We start from the raw sequence: 18,581 nt of genomic DNA on the forward strand, positions 1-18,581 counted from the left end.
GTCGAGCTGGCCTCGCTGCAGACATCCTTTGTTACGCTGGACGATGTCATCAAGGTGACCAACAGGCGTGTCAATGCCATTGAGCACGGTTCGTTATCGTATCTATCTATCTATCACATATTGTATATCGTATCGTATCGCCTTGCATCTAATCGAATATCGTATTTGTTTATCGCATGTGGCACAGTGATAATACCGCGCATCAATCGCACCATCGAGTATATCATCAGCGAACTGGACGAACTGGAGCGCGAGGAGTTCTATCGCCTCAAGAAGATACAGGACAAGAAGCGCGAGGCCCGCAAATCGGCGGATCTGGCGCGCGAGGAGCTGCGCCGCCAGGGCTATAACGTGCCCTGCAGCGAGGAGGCGCAGAGTATACTCGAGAACGATGGCGACGAGGATCTGCTCTTCTAGGCAATACACCAGCCAATACACACACACACCTACACACACACACACACACACACACCTACACACACACTACCTCATTGGCAGAGTCTTTATTCAATTTCGTGCACATTGTGCTCCAATTTGTTCGGGTTCTGGTTCAGCAACTGGTTCGTTATTGTTGTTGTTTTTGTTGTTACTGCTCTCGTCTCGTTGTTGTTGTTGTTGTCTGCAGCTAATGAAATTATGTACACGTATTTAACAATGTATTTGTATTATTATTATTATTATTATGATTGTTATTGTGTGCGCCTTTTGTGTGTTTCTTTTTCATTTGCTGAATATCGTTTCGATTCTTGTGTATAATAGACGCCATTCCACATTCATATCTGTCTCATTAAGTGGGAAATTTGCATTCCAGCGTCATCGATATGGCTGCCCCTTGACCCCCCCCCCCCCCTCCCCCTCCTAGCCACTCCCCCGCCATTCCACACATGGCCTCAACCCATGGCCGGCACGCGTCGATCCATAAGCCGCAGCGCAGGGCTATTAACAAGCGCGAGTGCTTTAGTCGACCGAGAGATACCCTGTAGTCAAACTTTTTTGCAATTTATGCTGCGACTGTGCTCTGCCCTTAGCTCCATGTTAATTTCGCTGTTTATGCTCCGATCTTAATGAAATTTAAAGGGCTTTAAGACGATATACCTTACCTAACTTTATCTTTTATTTAACAAGTTTTTCCGGGAATGGTTTAGGCATCAAAAAAGTGAAATATATTTCTTGTATGATGATTGTACGAGACCCTACGGACCTCGAGCTCTTGTCATTTCCAAGTTATGCAGATATTCAAGTTTTATGCATCTAGCTCTTGCATGTCCCGAGTCTTACGGGTATCCAAATGGAGAAATTTCATGCATCTAGCTCCCGTTATCTTCGAGTAATGTCCAGAACGAGGCCGCCACGCCCACACGGAGAGACATGTCCACATCGACTCAGCTCCTTGTCCTGTCCGGGGTATATATAGGACTTGCCGAATATGCTTACTCCTTAGCTGAGCACAAAAACAATATGCCCGTTTTGTAGTCGTTGCAGGGTATATACAAATACGTTGCATTTCGAGAAAACCTGCGGCATAGATTAACTTTCAATTGGGTTCTTGATCTCGTTGTGGTTGCTCGGTTGCTTTGGGTCCATTTGAGTTAATAATAGGCGAGACATAAATTCATTTATTTTATACACATATAAAATCATCGTGTTTATTCACACATACATATATATATATATACCATAGATTTGCTTAAACACGTAATAGTTTGCCATTGACCACTGTGTTTTTTTTTTCAGAATGTTTTTTTTTCTCACAGTTTTGTTGCTGTTCTAATTTTTGTTTAAACCTTTTTTTTTTTTGAGTAGTTAGTTTTTTTTTTTTTTTATTCTGTGTGTTCCTTTAAATTCGGCTTGTTTTTTGTTGAGTTCTTAGCGACAAATACGCACGAACCGTTAGGTCAACGAAAAAAGTTAAAAACAAGTAAGAGGCTCTAGTCGGGAGCTCCCGACTAGGCGATACCCTGAACCTTCTTCTTCCAACATCAACTGCATATATATATACTATTTTAGAAGCTTTATGTCAAGTTTGGTGACTCTAGCTCTTATTATTTACCAAAATTGACCAAAAAACACGATATCGATATCGATTTTTATCGATTGCGTGGAAACGGAGTAAGTTATCGATTATCGAAAACAAACTCGATCTGCGCGGGAACTAGGAGCATCTACATCTAAAATTTCTAGCTCTTATAGGTTCTGAGATCCTTGCGTTCATACATACGGACGGACGGACAGACAGACGGACATGGCTAGATCGACTCGGCTATTGATGCTGATCAAGAATATATATACTTTATGGGGTCGGAGTTGCTTCCTTCTGCCTGTTACATACATTTGGCTTTCGCACAAATACAATATACCCTTTTTACCCATTTTTAATGGGTTCAGGGTATAAAAAATAAATGAATATGGGGAAACTTTCCCTAGACGAGCAGTGTAAATGGGGCGGCCAGTGTAAATGGCTCTCAAGTTGAAAAGTTGACATGAATTATAACTATGAGAATATACTAATATTTTTTTTTCATAATTTTCATGTATTGTATACCAAGTACTTTGACGGCATTTTTTACTTTCTAAATATGTTTTATTTTTTTTTATATTTTTTTTATATTTGTTCTGGTTCCAAAAAAAAAAAAAATAGTTCAGTGAACCAGACAAATTAACGGCAAAAGCTCTTGGGCAAAAGCTCTCACGCGCAAAGTCCAAGCTTTTTTGCGCAACTTTTAGAACTTTCATTTTTGCCCAAGCCCATAAGTATTCAGGGAACTTTCGTTAAAGATCGCATTTATATCTCCCAGACGAAGCTGATAATTCCGATACTTATCGCTCCAAAAAGCTCGTAAGGTTGGGCAAGCCTTAACCGTTAACTGAAACCCGTTGCCTCAGTTCCATTTCGAAGTAGCTTTCCGTTAGAAATAACGCTCCAATTGATCATCGATTGCCGATTAAATCACTTCATAACAAGTTTCATTGATTCAATTCGAGCCGCGCGCATTTTCAAATTTGAAATTTGTGTGCTGCTTTTCAACACTGGAACAAACTTGTTTGTCAGGTAGCTTGGTATACCGTTATTTTGCCTATAATGTGACGTCATGTGAGCATGTCAATGCACTCAAAGCATGTAAGTATGTATATAAATATGTCGCTATGTTTCTTGTATATGAAGAATATGTATATGTATATAGTACTTTGACGTCTTATATATATTAAAAAAAAAAATGTGTTCTCTTGAACATTAACACTGCACATACACATACACATTTAGAGAAAAAAACTTTCAATTCGCTTTTGACGCCTTTTTTCATTTAAATTTTGGGATTAATATAATGCTGCATTTGTCAGCTATATGTGTATGTATGTGTATATATAACTATATATGTATGTATATATGTATATATAAAAAAAAATGTTATTTATCTATTTGTAAAAGTGCACACGTTTCAGTTACATAAGTTAAGTTTTGTTTTTTAGTACAGCTGCGCGCTTAAAAGCTAAGCTAAGCCATACACAAAGAGAGAGAGAGAGAGAGAGAGAGAGAGAGAGAGAGAGAGAGCGCAACAGAGGAAGCGAGAGAGAGATGGAGGCAGATAGGGAATGTGTGTGTGTATGTGTGAGCGAGACAGAGAGAGAGGTGCTCGCGTTAAGCTTTAGGCGTTTGCTGTTTTTGTAATATTGCTGCTGCTGCTGCGGCGGCGGCTGCGGCTGCGGCTGCGGCAGAGGCTATTCTGCTTGTTGTTGTTGCGGCTGCGACTGCAGTTGCTGATGTTGTTGTTGTTGCTGCTGCTGCTGCTGCTACGGTTGTTGTTGTTGTTGTCGCAGCTGTGGCCGTTGGCAACTGTGACGTCATAAATATCTGCTGGCACACTTGAGCGTTAGGAATCACACATTTGTTCTGCAAATGACACAAAAAGAAAGACAGCACAGACAGAGAGAGAGAGAGAGACAGAGAGAGAGAGTGAGAGAGAGAGAGAGAAAGAGAGAGAGAGGGAGCGGGAGGGAGAGAGTAGATAAAATTTGCAACCGAAAAGCATTTCAAATACATTTCGCACATAAAGTGGGAGGGGGAAAGGCAAAGAGATAGAGGGGAAAGAGAGAGAGAGAGAGAGCGGGAACGCATAAAGACATTAACTTTGATAGCTTATGTTATTCTCGTTTTCGTTAAGTTAAGTAAATATTATTAATATAATTGAATCTTGTGCGTTTGTTGCAAACAAAGCGCTGCAAAAGAGCTCGGTGATCAGATTAATTAGAAGCAAATAGAGTTGCAATAGATTAAATTAGTTATCGAAAATAAAATGTTTCAATAAGTGTGGCATCTTATGCCGATTAAAGCCAGTTGAACAGTGTGACCGAATTCGGGAAAGAAACTAGCGCAAATAAAAGGCAAATACGACAAGATCATGGTCGCATTTTTTAAATACTTTTCACTTAATGCTTCATGCATCGTATTTAGCTATAATTTCACATTCTGCTTATTTATTGTACTTGTGCTTGTGCGACTAGCAGATACCCTGTACGCATTTGAAACTGGGTAGATCCTCATTTACGCACACATTCTCCATTCTCTACTGTCAACAGATTCTCAAGCAAATTTGGCTTGATTTTAAGGAATTTTTTTGAAGACCCTTTTTTATTTTCGACTAGCAGCTACCCTGTACGCTTTAGAAAATGGCCAGATACGTATACCCGTTAACATTACTTGTACTCTACTATGCAAATTATATTCTCAGGTAACTTTGCGTTGATTTTGAGAAATAAGATGATGATGATGACTAGCCGATACCCTGTACCCATATAAATATGGCTAGGTATGTTTTTTCTAATACATTCCCACTTAATATATTTTCAGGAAAATTTAAGTAGATTTTTGGGAATATTATTTGAAGACCCTGTAAGAGTTCAGACGAGCAGATACCCTGTACCCACTTGAAAATGACCAGAAACGCATTGCCCACTACATTTTTTGTTCTTCACTTTAAATATTATATACTCAAGCAACTTTGTGTTTATTTTGAGTATAATTTCCGACTTGCAGATACCCTGTAAACACCTGAAATTGGCCAGATACGCATTTTCTTCTACATTCCCTAAGCTCGAATATTTATATTGTATTCGCAAGAACTTTCATGCTGACTTTTGGTAATTTTCATCAAAGTCCCTGTAAAATTTTCATTTTTCGTAGACTGTGCTAAGTATTCGTTGGTTGGGTTTATAGTTTATAACTATCTTCTAGGTGCACTACTTTTACTTATCAAATAGTTTTGAGACTTGTAGCCATAAAACTATTCCAATTTGATTGGTACGGAGCCTTAAAATAAGTTGTTGCTAGAAAATCTAAACTTAAATATCTTTTTCATTAAGCATTTATATAAATTTTAACATATACATATACATATTTACAAGAACCTTACTAAAACTTCTGGAATGGGATTAAATAAATTTGTATAAAATAATAAAAATGTTATTTTTTGATAATTCGGTTTTTATATTCGGTCACACTGAAAATATATCTAGTATTTTTTTGTTTTTTGTTTCATTTTTTGTTTTTGTTTTGTTGAAATCAAGTATTTACGAAAATTGTTTTAATTGACATGCTGCCATAGTACCCAGGCATAGGTCTTGCTGAAATAAGAAATATGTGAAAACCATGCTAAAATCTATTGTTTTGCGGATTCTTAGAGACTGACTAGGGTCTGATAATATGTTGGCATGATGTACGGGAAGTTATTTGGGGTCACAATTGGCGATGTAGATTGGTGTTTCAAATATAAGGCATACAAATGTGTGCTCTAAATACATAATATCGTTTACAGTGAACTGTCGCTAGAACGGTTTTAACACTACGTAAGCAGCAGCAGCAGCAGCAGCAAAAAACAATAAACAATAAACGAATCCGTAACAAGCGTGTGTTTTTGCCCAGCTTAGAGGCTAGTGTATGGCATAGAGATGGGCGCGTGTTGCAGCTTTGCCGAGGCTAGACACGAGCACGGCACGGGAAACACGATTTTACAATACGAGACACGAATTTGTCGTATATAAAGGAAATTTAATAGATATGAACTGTTCTGATTATATGATTTAAATTTGAGCACGCGCTGGACACGATAGGCACGACCTTTGATAACGTGCTGCTCGTGCTTTAATAATTTAGATCGTGTTGTCGCGAGTTCGGTCTTGATTTCGTGCCAAAACTGATATTCAAACACGAGTTCGTGTATGATATAAATTTACGCACGCGTGTGACACCTTAGGCACGACTTTTGCTGCTCGTGCTTAAACGATTTAGGTCGTGTTGTCGCGAGTTCGGTCTTGATTTCGTGCCAAAATTGATATTCAAAGTGCGAGTGCGTGTTGCGTGCTCGTGTCAGCATCAGAGAAAGAACACGACATGCGCCCAGCTCCAGTACAGTAGGGCTAAAAAGCTACAATTGTGTGGATTGGGGCTGTGTTGTGCAAGTGGGCAAAGTTGTAGTTGGAAAATTAAGACTACAGCTGGTGTGTATCACTAGGCGCTCTAAAGCTCTAATAGAACTAAGGAACTACGGGGGAGAGTACGAGTACGAATACGGACTACGTCAATTTGGCTATAACTAAATTGGCCTACTGCTCTGACAACTCAAATACAACTGACTCGGGTGGTACGGATGACGCTGGCGGTACTCTCAGTACCTTTTGGCCGCGAAAGCACAGTCCGAACATCCAGTTGCTGTTGCGTCCAGTTGTCGATGCTCCATCATCCGTGCTCCGTATACGCTGGCCCACGGCCGAGCCGCTGGCCGGCTCCTCCGTGGCCTTCAATATGCCGCGGACACGTGCACTGTCCGTGGAGGCCCGGTTGTTGTTGTTGCGCCTTGGGATATATCTGTGGATCTGCGGCTCGGTGCTAATGACAATGGTCACGCTGCTGGCCTTGCGGGAATTCAAACGCTTCGTGGACTGCGATAGACTGTTTTTTTTTTTGGGGTTTTTTTTCAAGGGAAGAGAAAACAAAATTAGAGTAAGAAAATAATCATGTATAAATATATTCGCCAAATTTAAGAGATGAAATGCAATTCAAGCGCGAAAGTAAGAATATTTTGGGCATGCCATAGATTTAATACCCTTGCAGTTATGCGAGAAATGGGAAGATCGCAAAAGAATATCTCTTGGTAAATATTTGGCCAGACGACAGCTCAGCTTTCGACCGTTTCTTCCCATAGAGCTATAGAGTTAGTTGAACTGGTAAATGTCGGGCTCAGTCAAGACATCTTGGTAAACGAAACAGTTCGCCCTAATTTGCGACAGATCATTGATATGACAGATACATATATGATATAGTGCTACGATCCGGCCGATTCGGACATATATACTGCTTGCCACACAGAGATGGAGCTATGCAAACGGACTTGAGGCTTTCGATCTTGATCTAGAATATATATACCCTATAAATTCGGAGATGTCTTCTTCTATGCTTTACCCATTCCATGACAAACTTATGATACCCTCTGCAAGGATTTAAGAAACACAAATTTTTGAAAAATATTTGGCACATTTCCTTCTAGGTTTTTTAAAAAAATATTTTAAAATTATTTCGGACTAACATTTAATATTTTTTATTTTATGAAGGAATATTTTTTTGGAATTTTCAACTGCTCAAAAATATGGCGAATGGCCTAGGGCAAGATTTTGAGGGGCGAATTTCAAAGTTTTCTTTTCAGTAATTTTTGAATTGTTTTTTTCAGTGTGTGCCTACCGCTTGCCGGATTGTTGTGGGTCGCCTGGTTTCAGCTGTGGATCGGTGTCAGGTGCGGTATTGTAGGCGCCCGAATACATGGAGGGGCGCTTGGGCGCCCATTCCGGATGGCCACGCACGGACAGCCAGACGGCGATGCTCTTCAGCATGACAGCGCGCACCTGGCCAATGAGATGGAGAGTAGTAGGAGAAGTTGAAATGGGCACAGAGGCTGAAGCGTAAGATTCACTCACCTCGCCGTTGAGGAAACAATAGATGAGCGCTATGAAGAAGCCCTGAAAGGATGTCAGAAAGTGGGTCACATAGCTCCAGATGGCGAATTTCCAGGCGGTCTTCAGAGCCGGCACCAGATGCAACAGATTTGTAATGCCCAACAATGGCAGCAGAACGATTGCCGCCCGCACCGCCTTGCGCGTCTGCTCGATTTCGCTGGCCTGGCTCTGGCGCAGCTTCATGACCAGCACCCGGATGATGTTCACCAGGAAGATGAAGTTCAGCTGCCGGCCAGATGGTAAAGCGTATGCCCAATGCCATATTACGATTGCATGCGATGCACTCACCATGATAACCGTTAGACGTGGCCCCTCCAGTATCCAGTAGTAGGGCGTCAAATTGTAATTCCAGAGGCAATCGCCCAGCGAGGTGTCCATAAAGATTGCCGTGCACTGCACCCAGACGAAGGTCATCAGCACGGGCATGCCCCAGCCGAGCAGCGAGAAGAACAGGAGCGGAAAGTTACCCTGGAATACCGCGACAGTGATCATATTATGCAAGTAGAGACCCTCGATGAACATCCACATGAACATGGCGGTGCGTGCGTATTCCAGCAGCACATAGGATGCCTCGCATAGGTAGGGCTGCAATCGATAAATGTCCTTCATATAACTCAGTTCAGCTTTTTGAAAACGCGTTTCATTCGATCCGTTTCAAAACCCATTCCATGCAAGGCCGGGTCATACCCGCCAGTATATAGAGTATAATCGTGTACTCACCGTATTCTCGATAACCGACAGACTTGTGTTGTTGGCCGAGTCCGGCTTGCCACGCCGAAACTGATCTAGGTAGAGGGTCAGTCGGACAATCACCTGCAAGACCATGGCGACAAACAGATTCTTGTGTATTTTGGTGCGATTGTTGCGCAGCGAACGAAAGGCGCAAAATATCATCAGGGATATGATCAGGGCGAACAGGGACAGGCAGAGTCCAATGATTTCCAGGGTGCGTGTACGTTGCGCTATGTCCATGTAGAGCTGCAGTGGAAAAACGTTTGTTAAATGTTCGGAAAACTAAACATTGTCCTGTTTACGTTCACATCCTTGATTTCCTGCATCAGACGTATCACCTCCGGCTTGTAGCAGGGTCCATAGTCGGTCCAGCCGGTGGGCTTTTGTTCAGTCGAATTGGGTCGCCCAGCCCAATGACCATCTAGCTCGCACTTCCGATTGGCAAACTCTGTTTAGGGGAAACACAATACCAGCAATTACATTTGATGTGTACCTTTTTTCACCTTTTTCTTTCCAGAGGGGGTCAATCAAAGCAACTGGCAACTGGCAGCTGAGTGCAAACAGCAAGCTTGCCATTTTTAGCTGAGTAGTTGATAGGTTTCTGCCAAAAACGAAGCTGCTAACTGCTTTTGAGTCGAACCGGTTCGAGGCGGATTTTTTAAGTATTTTCTCAACAAATAGTTGGAGACAGATCTAGACCGAACGCAGGCTATCAATATAAATAAGGCTTAAAGATACTGTTGAACCGGTTCGAGATGGGAATTTTAATGTATTTTTGAAAATATAAACCGAACCACAAAGTAAGTCAGCTGCTCAATAATCTGATGAACCGAACCGAACCATATTTCGCTTCAAAAATAATTTGGTTCGATATAAAATAGTTTCGAGGTAGATCCAGCCTCAAAGCAAGGGCTGCTAAGAGAAGAACCGAACCATATTTCTTTTCAAAACTAGCTTGACTAAAGATAAGGTTTGATAGAGATCCGAGAGCCCAGACCCAGGGATATTGATAACCGCTTTTGAGTCAAACCGGTTCGAGGCGCAATTTCCATATTTTCGCGTTCGAGCCGAACCGGTTCGAGGTCGGAACCTATGTTCAAAAATGGTTTTGGTTAAAACAGAGAAATTATTAAGGAGATTTATGTGATCAGGTTCAAGAAGTGAACCGAATCTCAGGGCCGTGAACCAAACCAACGGCAATTAGTTAATTTTGGGTTTGTGGTTCGCAGCCCTGGCTTAGCTATTTTTGTGCACGCCTCACTCAATTAAATTGTTGACGCATTTTTTTTATTGGGCCAGGCAAGCAAGTGCTTAAATGAATGTACCTCACGTTCTATCAAACGAGGCGTGCATTTATGGGCGCACCTGGCACGGCTGGAGTTCATTGTATTGAGGCTGTCGCGTCCTTCGAATCACGTTCAATTTGATTCACATTGGTCTCGCCCGTTGTCCTGCTTTCTACCCCGCAGTCAGAGTGTTTGAGAGAAGTGTGGCCATGATAAATTGTGAGACGAGCTCTCAAGTGATGGGTATAAGTCTGCGACAAATCGTAGTAAGATCTATGCGAAACAGAGCAACTACTAGAGACAGATTTGGGAAATTAAAAACCCTTTTTTTTTTCAAATTGTGTTTTAAGCTTTCAAAATGTTAAACTGAAAGTCCAGGGTATTTGCCAGTCGTGCCTGTTTGCTTGCTTCTTTGCTTTTGCTATTTGCTTTAATCAAACAGCAACCCGATGTCAGCGTCGATGTCAACGTTAACGTAAGCGTCAACGTTGTCAATGACAGCTTCGGTCTAACTGTAATTATGTCAATCGAAACGAGCTTTTTGCGAGTGCCTCTTCCCCACCCACAACCCCATGCACACACACACACACACACACATACCCCTCGTGTGTACAGTTATGCAGCTGTATGTAATACCCAACAGGGTATTGAGGTCAGGTCAAATTATGACTGGTTGCTTATTAAATATTAAGCATTTGATATATTCACCTGTAACATGAGGCCCAGTGGTTGGGGTGCAGGTAGCTACCAATTAGATGAGTTAATGCCATGGTAACGACCCAAGAAGAGTTGTCAGTCAGCTAATGTGCTGTTCATTATCATTAAAGTCTGTCGTTCTTCCTGTCAAAAACTGGCCTGAGCGAGCTCATACTCCTCATACACTCATACAGGGCAGGTAGCTTAGCTGACATCAAAGCTTTGACGAAGTGATTATTTGCAATTTTTTATCTCCACATGCGACTGGCATGAATTTAAGTTTCCTTTGCTTCGCATTGCGCTCCTTTGCGTCCTTTGGTAACTTCGGACTCTGTGGTCCGATCTTAATGAAATTTTCAGGGCTTTGTTATGGCATGCAGAAGTGTGCATATACCAATATGCAAGGCTTTAACGTGAAGTCTTTCTTTTATATCAATTCCCAGCTGAACAGAGGCATTTATTAAAAAAGTGAAAGCTTCAAACACGCCCACATACCAAATATGTTGCGACTACCTCGCATAGTCTTCGATTTATGCCTACAATTCAAATTTTAAAGGATATATCTGCCTAGGCTTCGGGTGCAGCTTTTAGGAATCAAGCCAAGAATTCAGCAACCATTTATTTGCTAATTGAAGACAATTTTCAGCAAATTACGGGCAAATAATAGGGTATAGTTATGGATGTGCGCCGGTTGAGGTAGGCCCACGCCCAGCTCGTATTGTCCTGGCCCAGTTGGACGTTAAATAATTAACCAAATGATTTAAATTGCATTCGATTGCCTGCTATGTTCCATGGAATTATACAGTTAGGCTCAATTAGATTGCAATAGATTGATGGCCCACTAAACTATCCATTTGGCTTCTTTCAATGCCCCTTATGGCAAATCTCAATGGACAACTACGTGACGCCCACGCACGGATGCCTTCATGCATTCCTGAGTAGTCCACTCAGCTCGTTGGCTTCACCTATTTCTGTGTCCCGTGCAAAATTTAATCCAGCTCTGCGAGCTACACAACATTTTATCTAACTAAAGTGATGTGAAGTTCATGTGGAATGCGTTTTGCTTATCGAATTTTTGAAGAAGTTCAATTCAACCGCGACTATAACTGAGAATATTTATTCTATCTTGTGGTTAAATATAATTCCTTGAAATTTATAAGTTTAGGCCCTGAATTTTTGCTTGTTTATTAAATTGTATTCTTGAAATTTAAAATTTAGAAATAGTATTGTCCTTGATTTTAAGATTCTTGAAAGTTTTTAATTGAAAAATTGAAATTTTCCCTGATTTTTTTTACTGTGGTTACCTTATGTGATGAAGGTGCATCTTAAGTCGGGGTTTCGGGAAATTCCACCTGCAAGTGGGGAATTATGGCGCAAAACGTTGGATGATGGATTCCTACACACATGAATACATACACACATACAAACATACATACACACATACAAACATACATACATACATACATACATACACACATACATACATACATACATACATACATACATACATACATACATACATACATACATACATACATACATACATACATACATACATACATACATATATACATACATACATACATACATACATACATACATACATACATACATACATACATACATACATACATACATACACACATACATACATACACACATACATACATACATACATAAATACATACATACATACATACATACATACATACATACATACATACATACATACATACATACATACATACATACATACATACATACATACATACATACATACATACATACATACATACATACATACATACATACATACATACATACATACATACATACATACATACATACATACATACATACATACATACATACATACATACATACATACATACATACATACATACATACATACATACATACATACATACATACATACATACATACATACATACATACATACATACATACATAAAAAAAAACACCAAAAAAAAACACCAAAAAAAAACTCCAAAAAAAAAAACACAAAAAAAAACTCCAAAAAAAACACCAAAAAAAAACACCAAAAAAAAACACCAAAAAAAACACCAAAAAAATACCAAAAAAAAAAAACACTACTTGCTAAGCATGAAAACCTGCAGAGCCTACTTGAATTCTTGAGAATCGAGGAGGAGAGCACTTGGCAGAAATTCGTTTTATTTAAACTTGCAGCACAGCGACAAATAAGCTGCGTTTGGTATTAGAAAACAAGCATACATATTTACGTAAATGTATGTATACATGCATGCATACAGTAACACACACACACACACACACACACACACACTCACATACATACACACCCAAGCGCACACGCATATATGCCTTCGAACAAAATTCATGTATATTTATATATTAATTTATTGGGTTTAACTGCTTGATTGATTGACAAACTAACTGACTGATTGACTGACTGACTGATTGACTGACTGATTGACTGATTGATGATCAACGCACAGGCCGAACTTAAGGCTGAACTTTCAAGTGTTCGGCAACTTATGCGGTGAGAATGCCTGCTAAGACGGGATTTCCGATTCCATCCGAAAAATATGGAAAATGGATGGAAAACGATTGCATAAAACTTTTGTTTATCCTCTAATCGACTTCAAACTTATTTTCAAAGAGGCGTGGCAAAATTTGTTGTAAAAGTTCTTCACAAATTTAATAAAATGCCACGCAAGATTGCGGAAAATTCGATTTGCTGCGTGGAAATATTCATATATATATATATATATATATATATATATATATATATATATATATATATATATTCGAAATAGCCAAGTCGGTCTGTATATAAATATATTTTGTTTATATGTAGTCTTTCTTTGCGCTACATATATTATATATATTCTAGATCTGCATCCGACTTTCTAATGTAGGCGATGCAAATGTATAAGTCGCAAGGATCGAGGCTCTATAGCTGCCATAGGAACTATGAAGGTCTTGTATTTAAAGAGTTACATATATAGTATGTGTAAATCGGAGGAATCGAATCAATATAGCATATAGCTGCCATAGGAACAATCAATACACAATAGAGTTTTTGTATTTAAAGATTAATAGAATACGAAATCAGAAGAATCAAAGAACTATATTATATGTATAGCTACCATAGGAACGATCGTTGCAAAAGTAAGTTCTTCTCTTAAATGATTTATTTTTGAAAAGAAATGTTCACTAAATTTGGTATCACATTGTTTTACAATGCGCTCGATATAGAAATAAAGTCTTACCCAACTCAGTTACCCATATCGTAAGCTCTCTACACAGATCTGGAATGTCTTATTAGATCAGCGTACTATATCATATGGCTGCTATAGACACAATCTTAGGAATATGTCTTTCCTTTATAATTGTTCATAATTGTTAGGGCAACTGAGATTCGTTGACCTTTTTTATACCCTGAACCCATTCAAAATGGGTATAAGGGTATATTGTATTTGTGAAAAATCCAAATGTATGTTACAGGCAGAAGGAAGAAGCATCTCCGACCCCATAAAGTATATATATTCTTGATCAGCATCAATAGCCGAGTCGATCTAGCCATGTCCGTCTGTCTGTCTGTCCGTCCATCCGTCCGTCCGTATGTATGAACGCAAGGAAATGAAATTTTAGATATAGGTGCTCCTAGTGCCTGCGCAGATCGAGCTTGTTTCCGATAATCGATAACTTACTCCGTTTCCAAGCAATCGATAAGAATCAATTTTGGTAAATAATAAGAGCTAGGGTCACCAAACTTGACAAATAGCTTCTAAAATAGAATATGTATATGCATTTGATGTTGGAAGAAGAGGGTCCAGGGTATACCCTAGTCGGGAGCTCCCGACTAGAAGCTCTTGTTTTGTTTTACTTACTGCGCGTATCGACGCCATGATAGCCGGCGGGGCAATGCATGTGGGCGGTGGCGCCGGCCGGAGTTGGTGGCCAGCACAGGAGCGAGTCCCAAGTCCAGTTGCAATAGATGACTAAGCGAGAGACAGAGAAGGCAATAGTCAGTAAGAGCGTGTGAGTGAGAGAGACAGATGCAGCTAGTTGATGGATGTGTGGTTGCCGGTGACAGTCGCTAATTAAACAATAAATCGAGCACAAGGATACGTGGCGATGCGGCATGTGGCATGCGGCATGTGTGGCAAATGAGGCGAATGCAGCTGTTGCATAAAACATGTTAACCCAGTTACCTTTTGCGAAAATATGCGCCTCAGGTACCCGCCCAGTACACTTGAATAAAAGCACAGCTAGCTAGCTCTCTCTCTCTCTCTCTTTCTCTCTCTCTTTATATTATGCTTAAGCTGATAATTTGCGGGCCCAAATGAAATAAATAAATATATATATACATATATATATATATATATATAGCTATAAAAGCTAATGCGGCTTGGTTCTGACCGCACAGCCAGCAGCTGGCAGGAGCAAGTGGGCTGGGCAAGCTGATCGCGGCGTCTTGGCGCCGTTCTCCTCAATGCCGGGCGGGGGACGTGTTGCCGCCGAGAAGAGATGCGGTTCGTCAAGGACTTCGGCGCGGTTGGCTGGCTTCTGGCAATTGGCCAATTTCGCCTGGAACAGCTGATGATTCTCGTCCGGCATGCCGGCGCGTTGCACCTTTGTCTGGATGGCCATCATGTAGCGTCCCTTCGATTTGCTGTTGACAACAATGTTCATGACGATCTTCAGCATATTGACACTAGTTTCAGCTGCAGTTCTAGATATTTTCTTTCAGATATCTCTCTCTCCCTCACTCTATACATATATATATATTTATATATATATATATATATGTATGTATTCACATATGTACACAATTATAATACACAAGTCTTCAATTCTCAGCGATTGGAAATGCAGTTAAGTTGAATTTGTAGTAATTTGGAATCTTAAGAGAGAGTGCTGCCGAAAAACGTGCTCAAGAATTGAGTATCGAGAATTGTATACTTAGAATTTTTTTTTGGCGCCACAAAAATTCAACTGGCCTTACATTTTGACTGTTCTCTCGAGGCTTGCTATTGAGTTCAGTTTCAAAGACAGCGCTAAGCATTTCGATAGACCTATCGATATGTTATCGATTTTATCGAATCTTGTTAAATTGCCATCCCATTTTTCATGCATGTTTACATTTAAAGTATTTGTATTCTACTCCTCTGACTTCTATTTATTTTTGTGGACCTATCGATAGTTTATCGATTGGCAATTTAAGCTCAGAAATATTCAGGTTTATGCGCTTTTTCACACTTTCCATGCGCATCATTAAAGTTGGTTCTTATTTAAAATATAACATTTTAAATAATATTTCCATAAGTGTCTTCCATTCGCGTTCGTTGACTTATCGATAGTTTATCGATTGGTATTTGGAGCTAAGTTTATAACAAAAAAAGCACGTTTGCAGCGCTGCAATACATAAATCCATCTATGCATATCTATGTATATTTATATTTATACCTATTTACTGAACTAGGCGCAAAGATTTGATGTGCTTGGCATTGAATGAGATGCAACATGCAGACGCATTGGAGCTGGAACTGGAACTGGGACTGGGAACACGCTCACTCACCTGTCGTCGGTTGGGTGTAGTTGGCAAACAAGGCCGAGCAGTTGTCATAGCTGTTGGCCGATGCGCTGTTAATTGATGAGTTCCAGAATGTTGGGATGCTGGTGCTGGATACAGGCTCCGTTCCGGCCATGGCCACATCCATGCCGGCAGCTGTCACGGCCATTGGCTCAAAGCCTGTCAGCGCTGCTTGTGTCGTCGATGTGGTGCCATATGTTGTCGATGTCGATGTCATTGTGGTGCTGTGGTGCGTGCTGACTGTTCGGTTGCTTGAAGGTGCCGCTGTCGGCATGAGCCTGGCGTCTGGTGGCCGCCTTAAGAGCGCGTCTTGATGCTGGTTGTGATGGTGGGTTGTATGCTGCCAGTCTCGTAAATGCCAGGCAGCTGCATCATTTATCCTCAGCTGTGAACGAGAAGCAACATCGTGTGATAAGTTGCATTTCTTAAGTGGTATTTCTAAAGATATTCATTAATCATTCCATTTATTTAAGCGCAATCAGGTAATCAGGGCAATTAAAAATGCGTACAAATTGAGCAAATTCTTTAGCTTTGGCTTTCATCACATTTTAAGCTTTTCTGTGCTTATTTCTTTCATTGCTGCACAGCACTAATTGCTGTCAATATAAACTTAAGCTTTCATGTGCTTTCCAAGCTTTTACGCCTAAAAGCATTTTCTCTTGCCTAACATAATTCATTTGTCTCAATCTATGTTAAAGCTTTCAAACGAGTTCACAAATTTGTGTTCAGGCAGCTTTCATTTAAACTAAAGCTTTATGTGCTTTAAAGCAACTTATCTCAGATGTAGTCGAGCACTAAAAGCACATTAATACTTAACGTTATTTTAACTAAACAACTTATCTTAAAGCACCTTATCTCATATTGAGCACTAAAAGCACTGAAATACCCAACTCTCTAGTTTAAGCTTTCATTAGCTTTGAATTCTGCTTTGACTTTTTTCGCTCGTGCCGAAAGCTTTTAAGTTTTCACAAAATGTTGCCGTGCTTACAGCTTTCAATCAGTTTATAGCATTTATTTTTCCTGTTTATCGCCTTTCATTTAATTTCTTCTGTTACACAACACAAGTTGCTAGTGCTGTAAAGTAAAAGTAAAAGTTTCGAATTAGCAGCTAATTTGATTATTTAAGGCAAAGTTGTAAATGTGAGCCAGAGCAAAGTAAATAGTTGAAATTGTTCAAATACTATAAAAACATAGAAATGCAACATGTTTGTCTTTGGTAGCCGCATTGGTAATACCCTAGCAAAAGTATTATGTAGGCTAGCTTAAGCTACGCTCTAATATTCTTTTCTATTCATAGTCTCATATGAGATAAATGGATGTATAATAATCAAAAGTTATATTTAATAAAAAACAAGCATATTCATTTTGAGACATTTTCTTTCTTTAAGGGCCAGAGATACCCGACTTGGTAGCTATATTCTTGTTTAATAAACTAAAAGCCAGAACATTTTAATCTTCTGATGTCTCACACACAATGTCAATTAAATTGAAAGGGTAGAGCCTAGTGCTTTAGTTTTTGTACACATTTGGTTGCCACGCGTATGCCTTGATAAATAGACAAGGATCGGACTGTAAGCAAAGAAGTTCATTAAGATTTCATTGTTCATAGTTTGGCTTTATTCGAGATATAGCATAGCTAGCTAGAACGTTAATGTTAATGTTAATGTTAATGTTAATGTTAATGTTAATGTTAATGTTAATGTTAATGTTAATGTTAATGTTAATGTTAATGTTAATATTAATGTTAATGTTAATGTTAATGTTAATGTTAATGTTAATGTTAATGTTAATGTTAATGTTAATGTTAATGTTAATGTTAATGTTAATGTTAATGTTAATGTTAATGTTAATGTTAATGTTAATGTTAATGAGCTAGCTCTCATTTACGGCTTAAGGGTATCTGCTAGTCGTTCACTCCCAACTGGCGCACTCTTATTGAGCTTGATTTGGCACGTTGTGTTCTATTGTCAGAGGCTCTTTGTTGCAGGGGCTTTGTTTTAATTAAAATCAGGGCAAAGCAAGCAACGCATTTAGCTGAATGCAATAAGTCAAAACCGCCTACCGAGTATATCATAAATAAAAGTATATATATATATATGGATTATACACATACATATATGTATATAGAGTATCTCCTTTAGTATGTGGCATTACATGCATTTTGTTTGCACTGCGCTGGCAGTCTCAACAGTTTAGTATTGTTTATTGTTGATTGTTGATTGTTTATTAATAAATAACTTGGGAATGCATTCGTTGGCGTATTTTTG

General features: G+C 39.5%; 2 protein-coding genes across 5 annotated transcripts in view; one reads left to right on the forward strand and one right to left on the reverse strand.

Moving 5' to 3' along the window:
- The window catches only part of LOC115766865 (probable V-type proton ATPase subunit D 2), a 1,455-nt gene extending 808 nt beyond the window's left edge, over positions 1–647 (forward strand). For both annotated transcript variants that reach the window (XM_030710925.1, XM_030710926.1), the window contains 2 exons: positions 1–88; positions 188–647. The exon at positions 1–88 is cut by the window's left edge and continues 276 nt beyond it. In XM_030710925.1, coding sequence (XP_030566785.1) covers positions 1–88; positions 188–417 — 318 coding nt within the window. In that variant the 3' untranslated portion in view covers positions 418–647. The remainder of the gene's footprint in view (positions 89–187) is intronic.
- Positions 648–3,050: 2,403 nt separating this feature from the next.
- On the reverse strand, positions 3,051–16,696 carry LOC115766859 (PDF receptor). 3 transcript variants are annotated; one of them, XM_030710920.1, is made up of 9 exons: positions 16,300–16,696; positions 14,609–14,719; positions 9,036–9,181; positions 8,722–8,979; positions 8,290–8,586; positions 7,963–8,226; positions 7,730–7,890; positions 6,667–6,943; positions 3,051–3,074 (listed from the first exon to the last, which is right to left on the reverse strand). In XM_030710920.1, the coding sequence occupies exons 1-9, from the start codon at positions 16,586–16,588 to the stop codon at positions 3,066–3,068; spliced, it is 1,812 nt and encodes a 603-aa protein (XP_030566780.1). In that variant the 5' UTR covers positions 16,589–16,696; the 3' UTR covers positions 3,051–3,065. The 3 variants fall into 3 exon arrangements, with proteins under 3 accessions (XP_030566780.1, XP_030566778.1, XP_030566779.1); XM_030710919.1 differs by lacking the exon at positions 3,051–3,074 and adding an exon at positions 5,448–5,619; XM_030710918.1 differs by lacking the exon at positions 3,051–3,074 and having other exon boundaries at positions 5,442–6,943.
- Between the last annotated feature and the right edge of the window lie 1,885 nt (positions 16,697–18,581).

This window comes from Drosophila novamexicana, unplaced genomic scaffold (assembly GCF_003285875.2).
Source record: "Drosophila novamexicana strain 15010-1031.04,08,12 unplaced genomic scaffold, DnovRS2.1 tig00001270-arrow-arrow-pilon, whole genome shotgun sequence".
In the NCBI taxonomy this organism is placed as follows: domain Eukaryota; kingdom Metazoa; phylum Arthropoda; class Insecta; order Diptera; family Drosophilidae; genus Drosophila; species Drosophila novamexicana.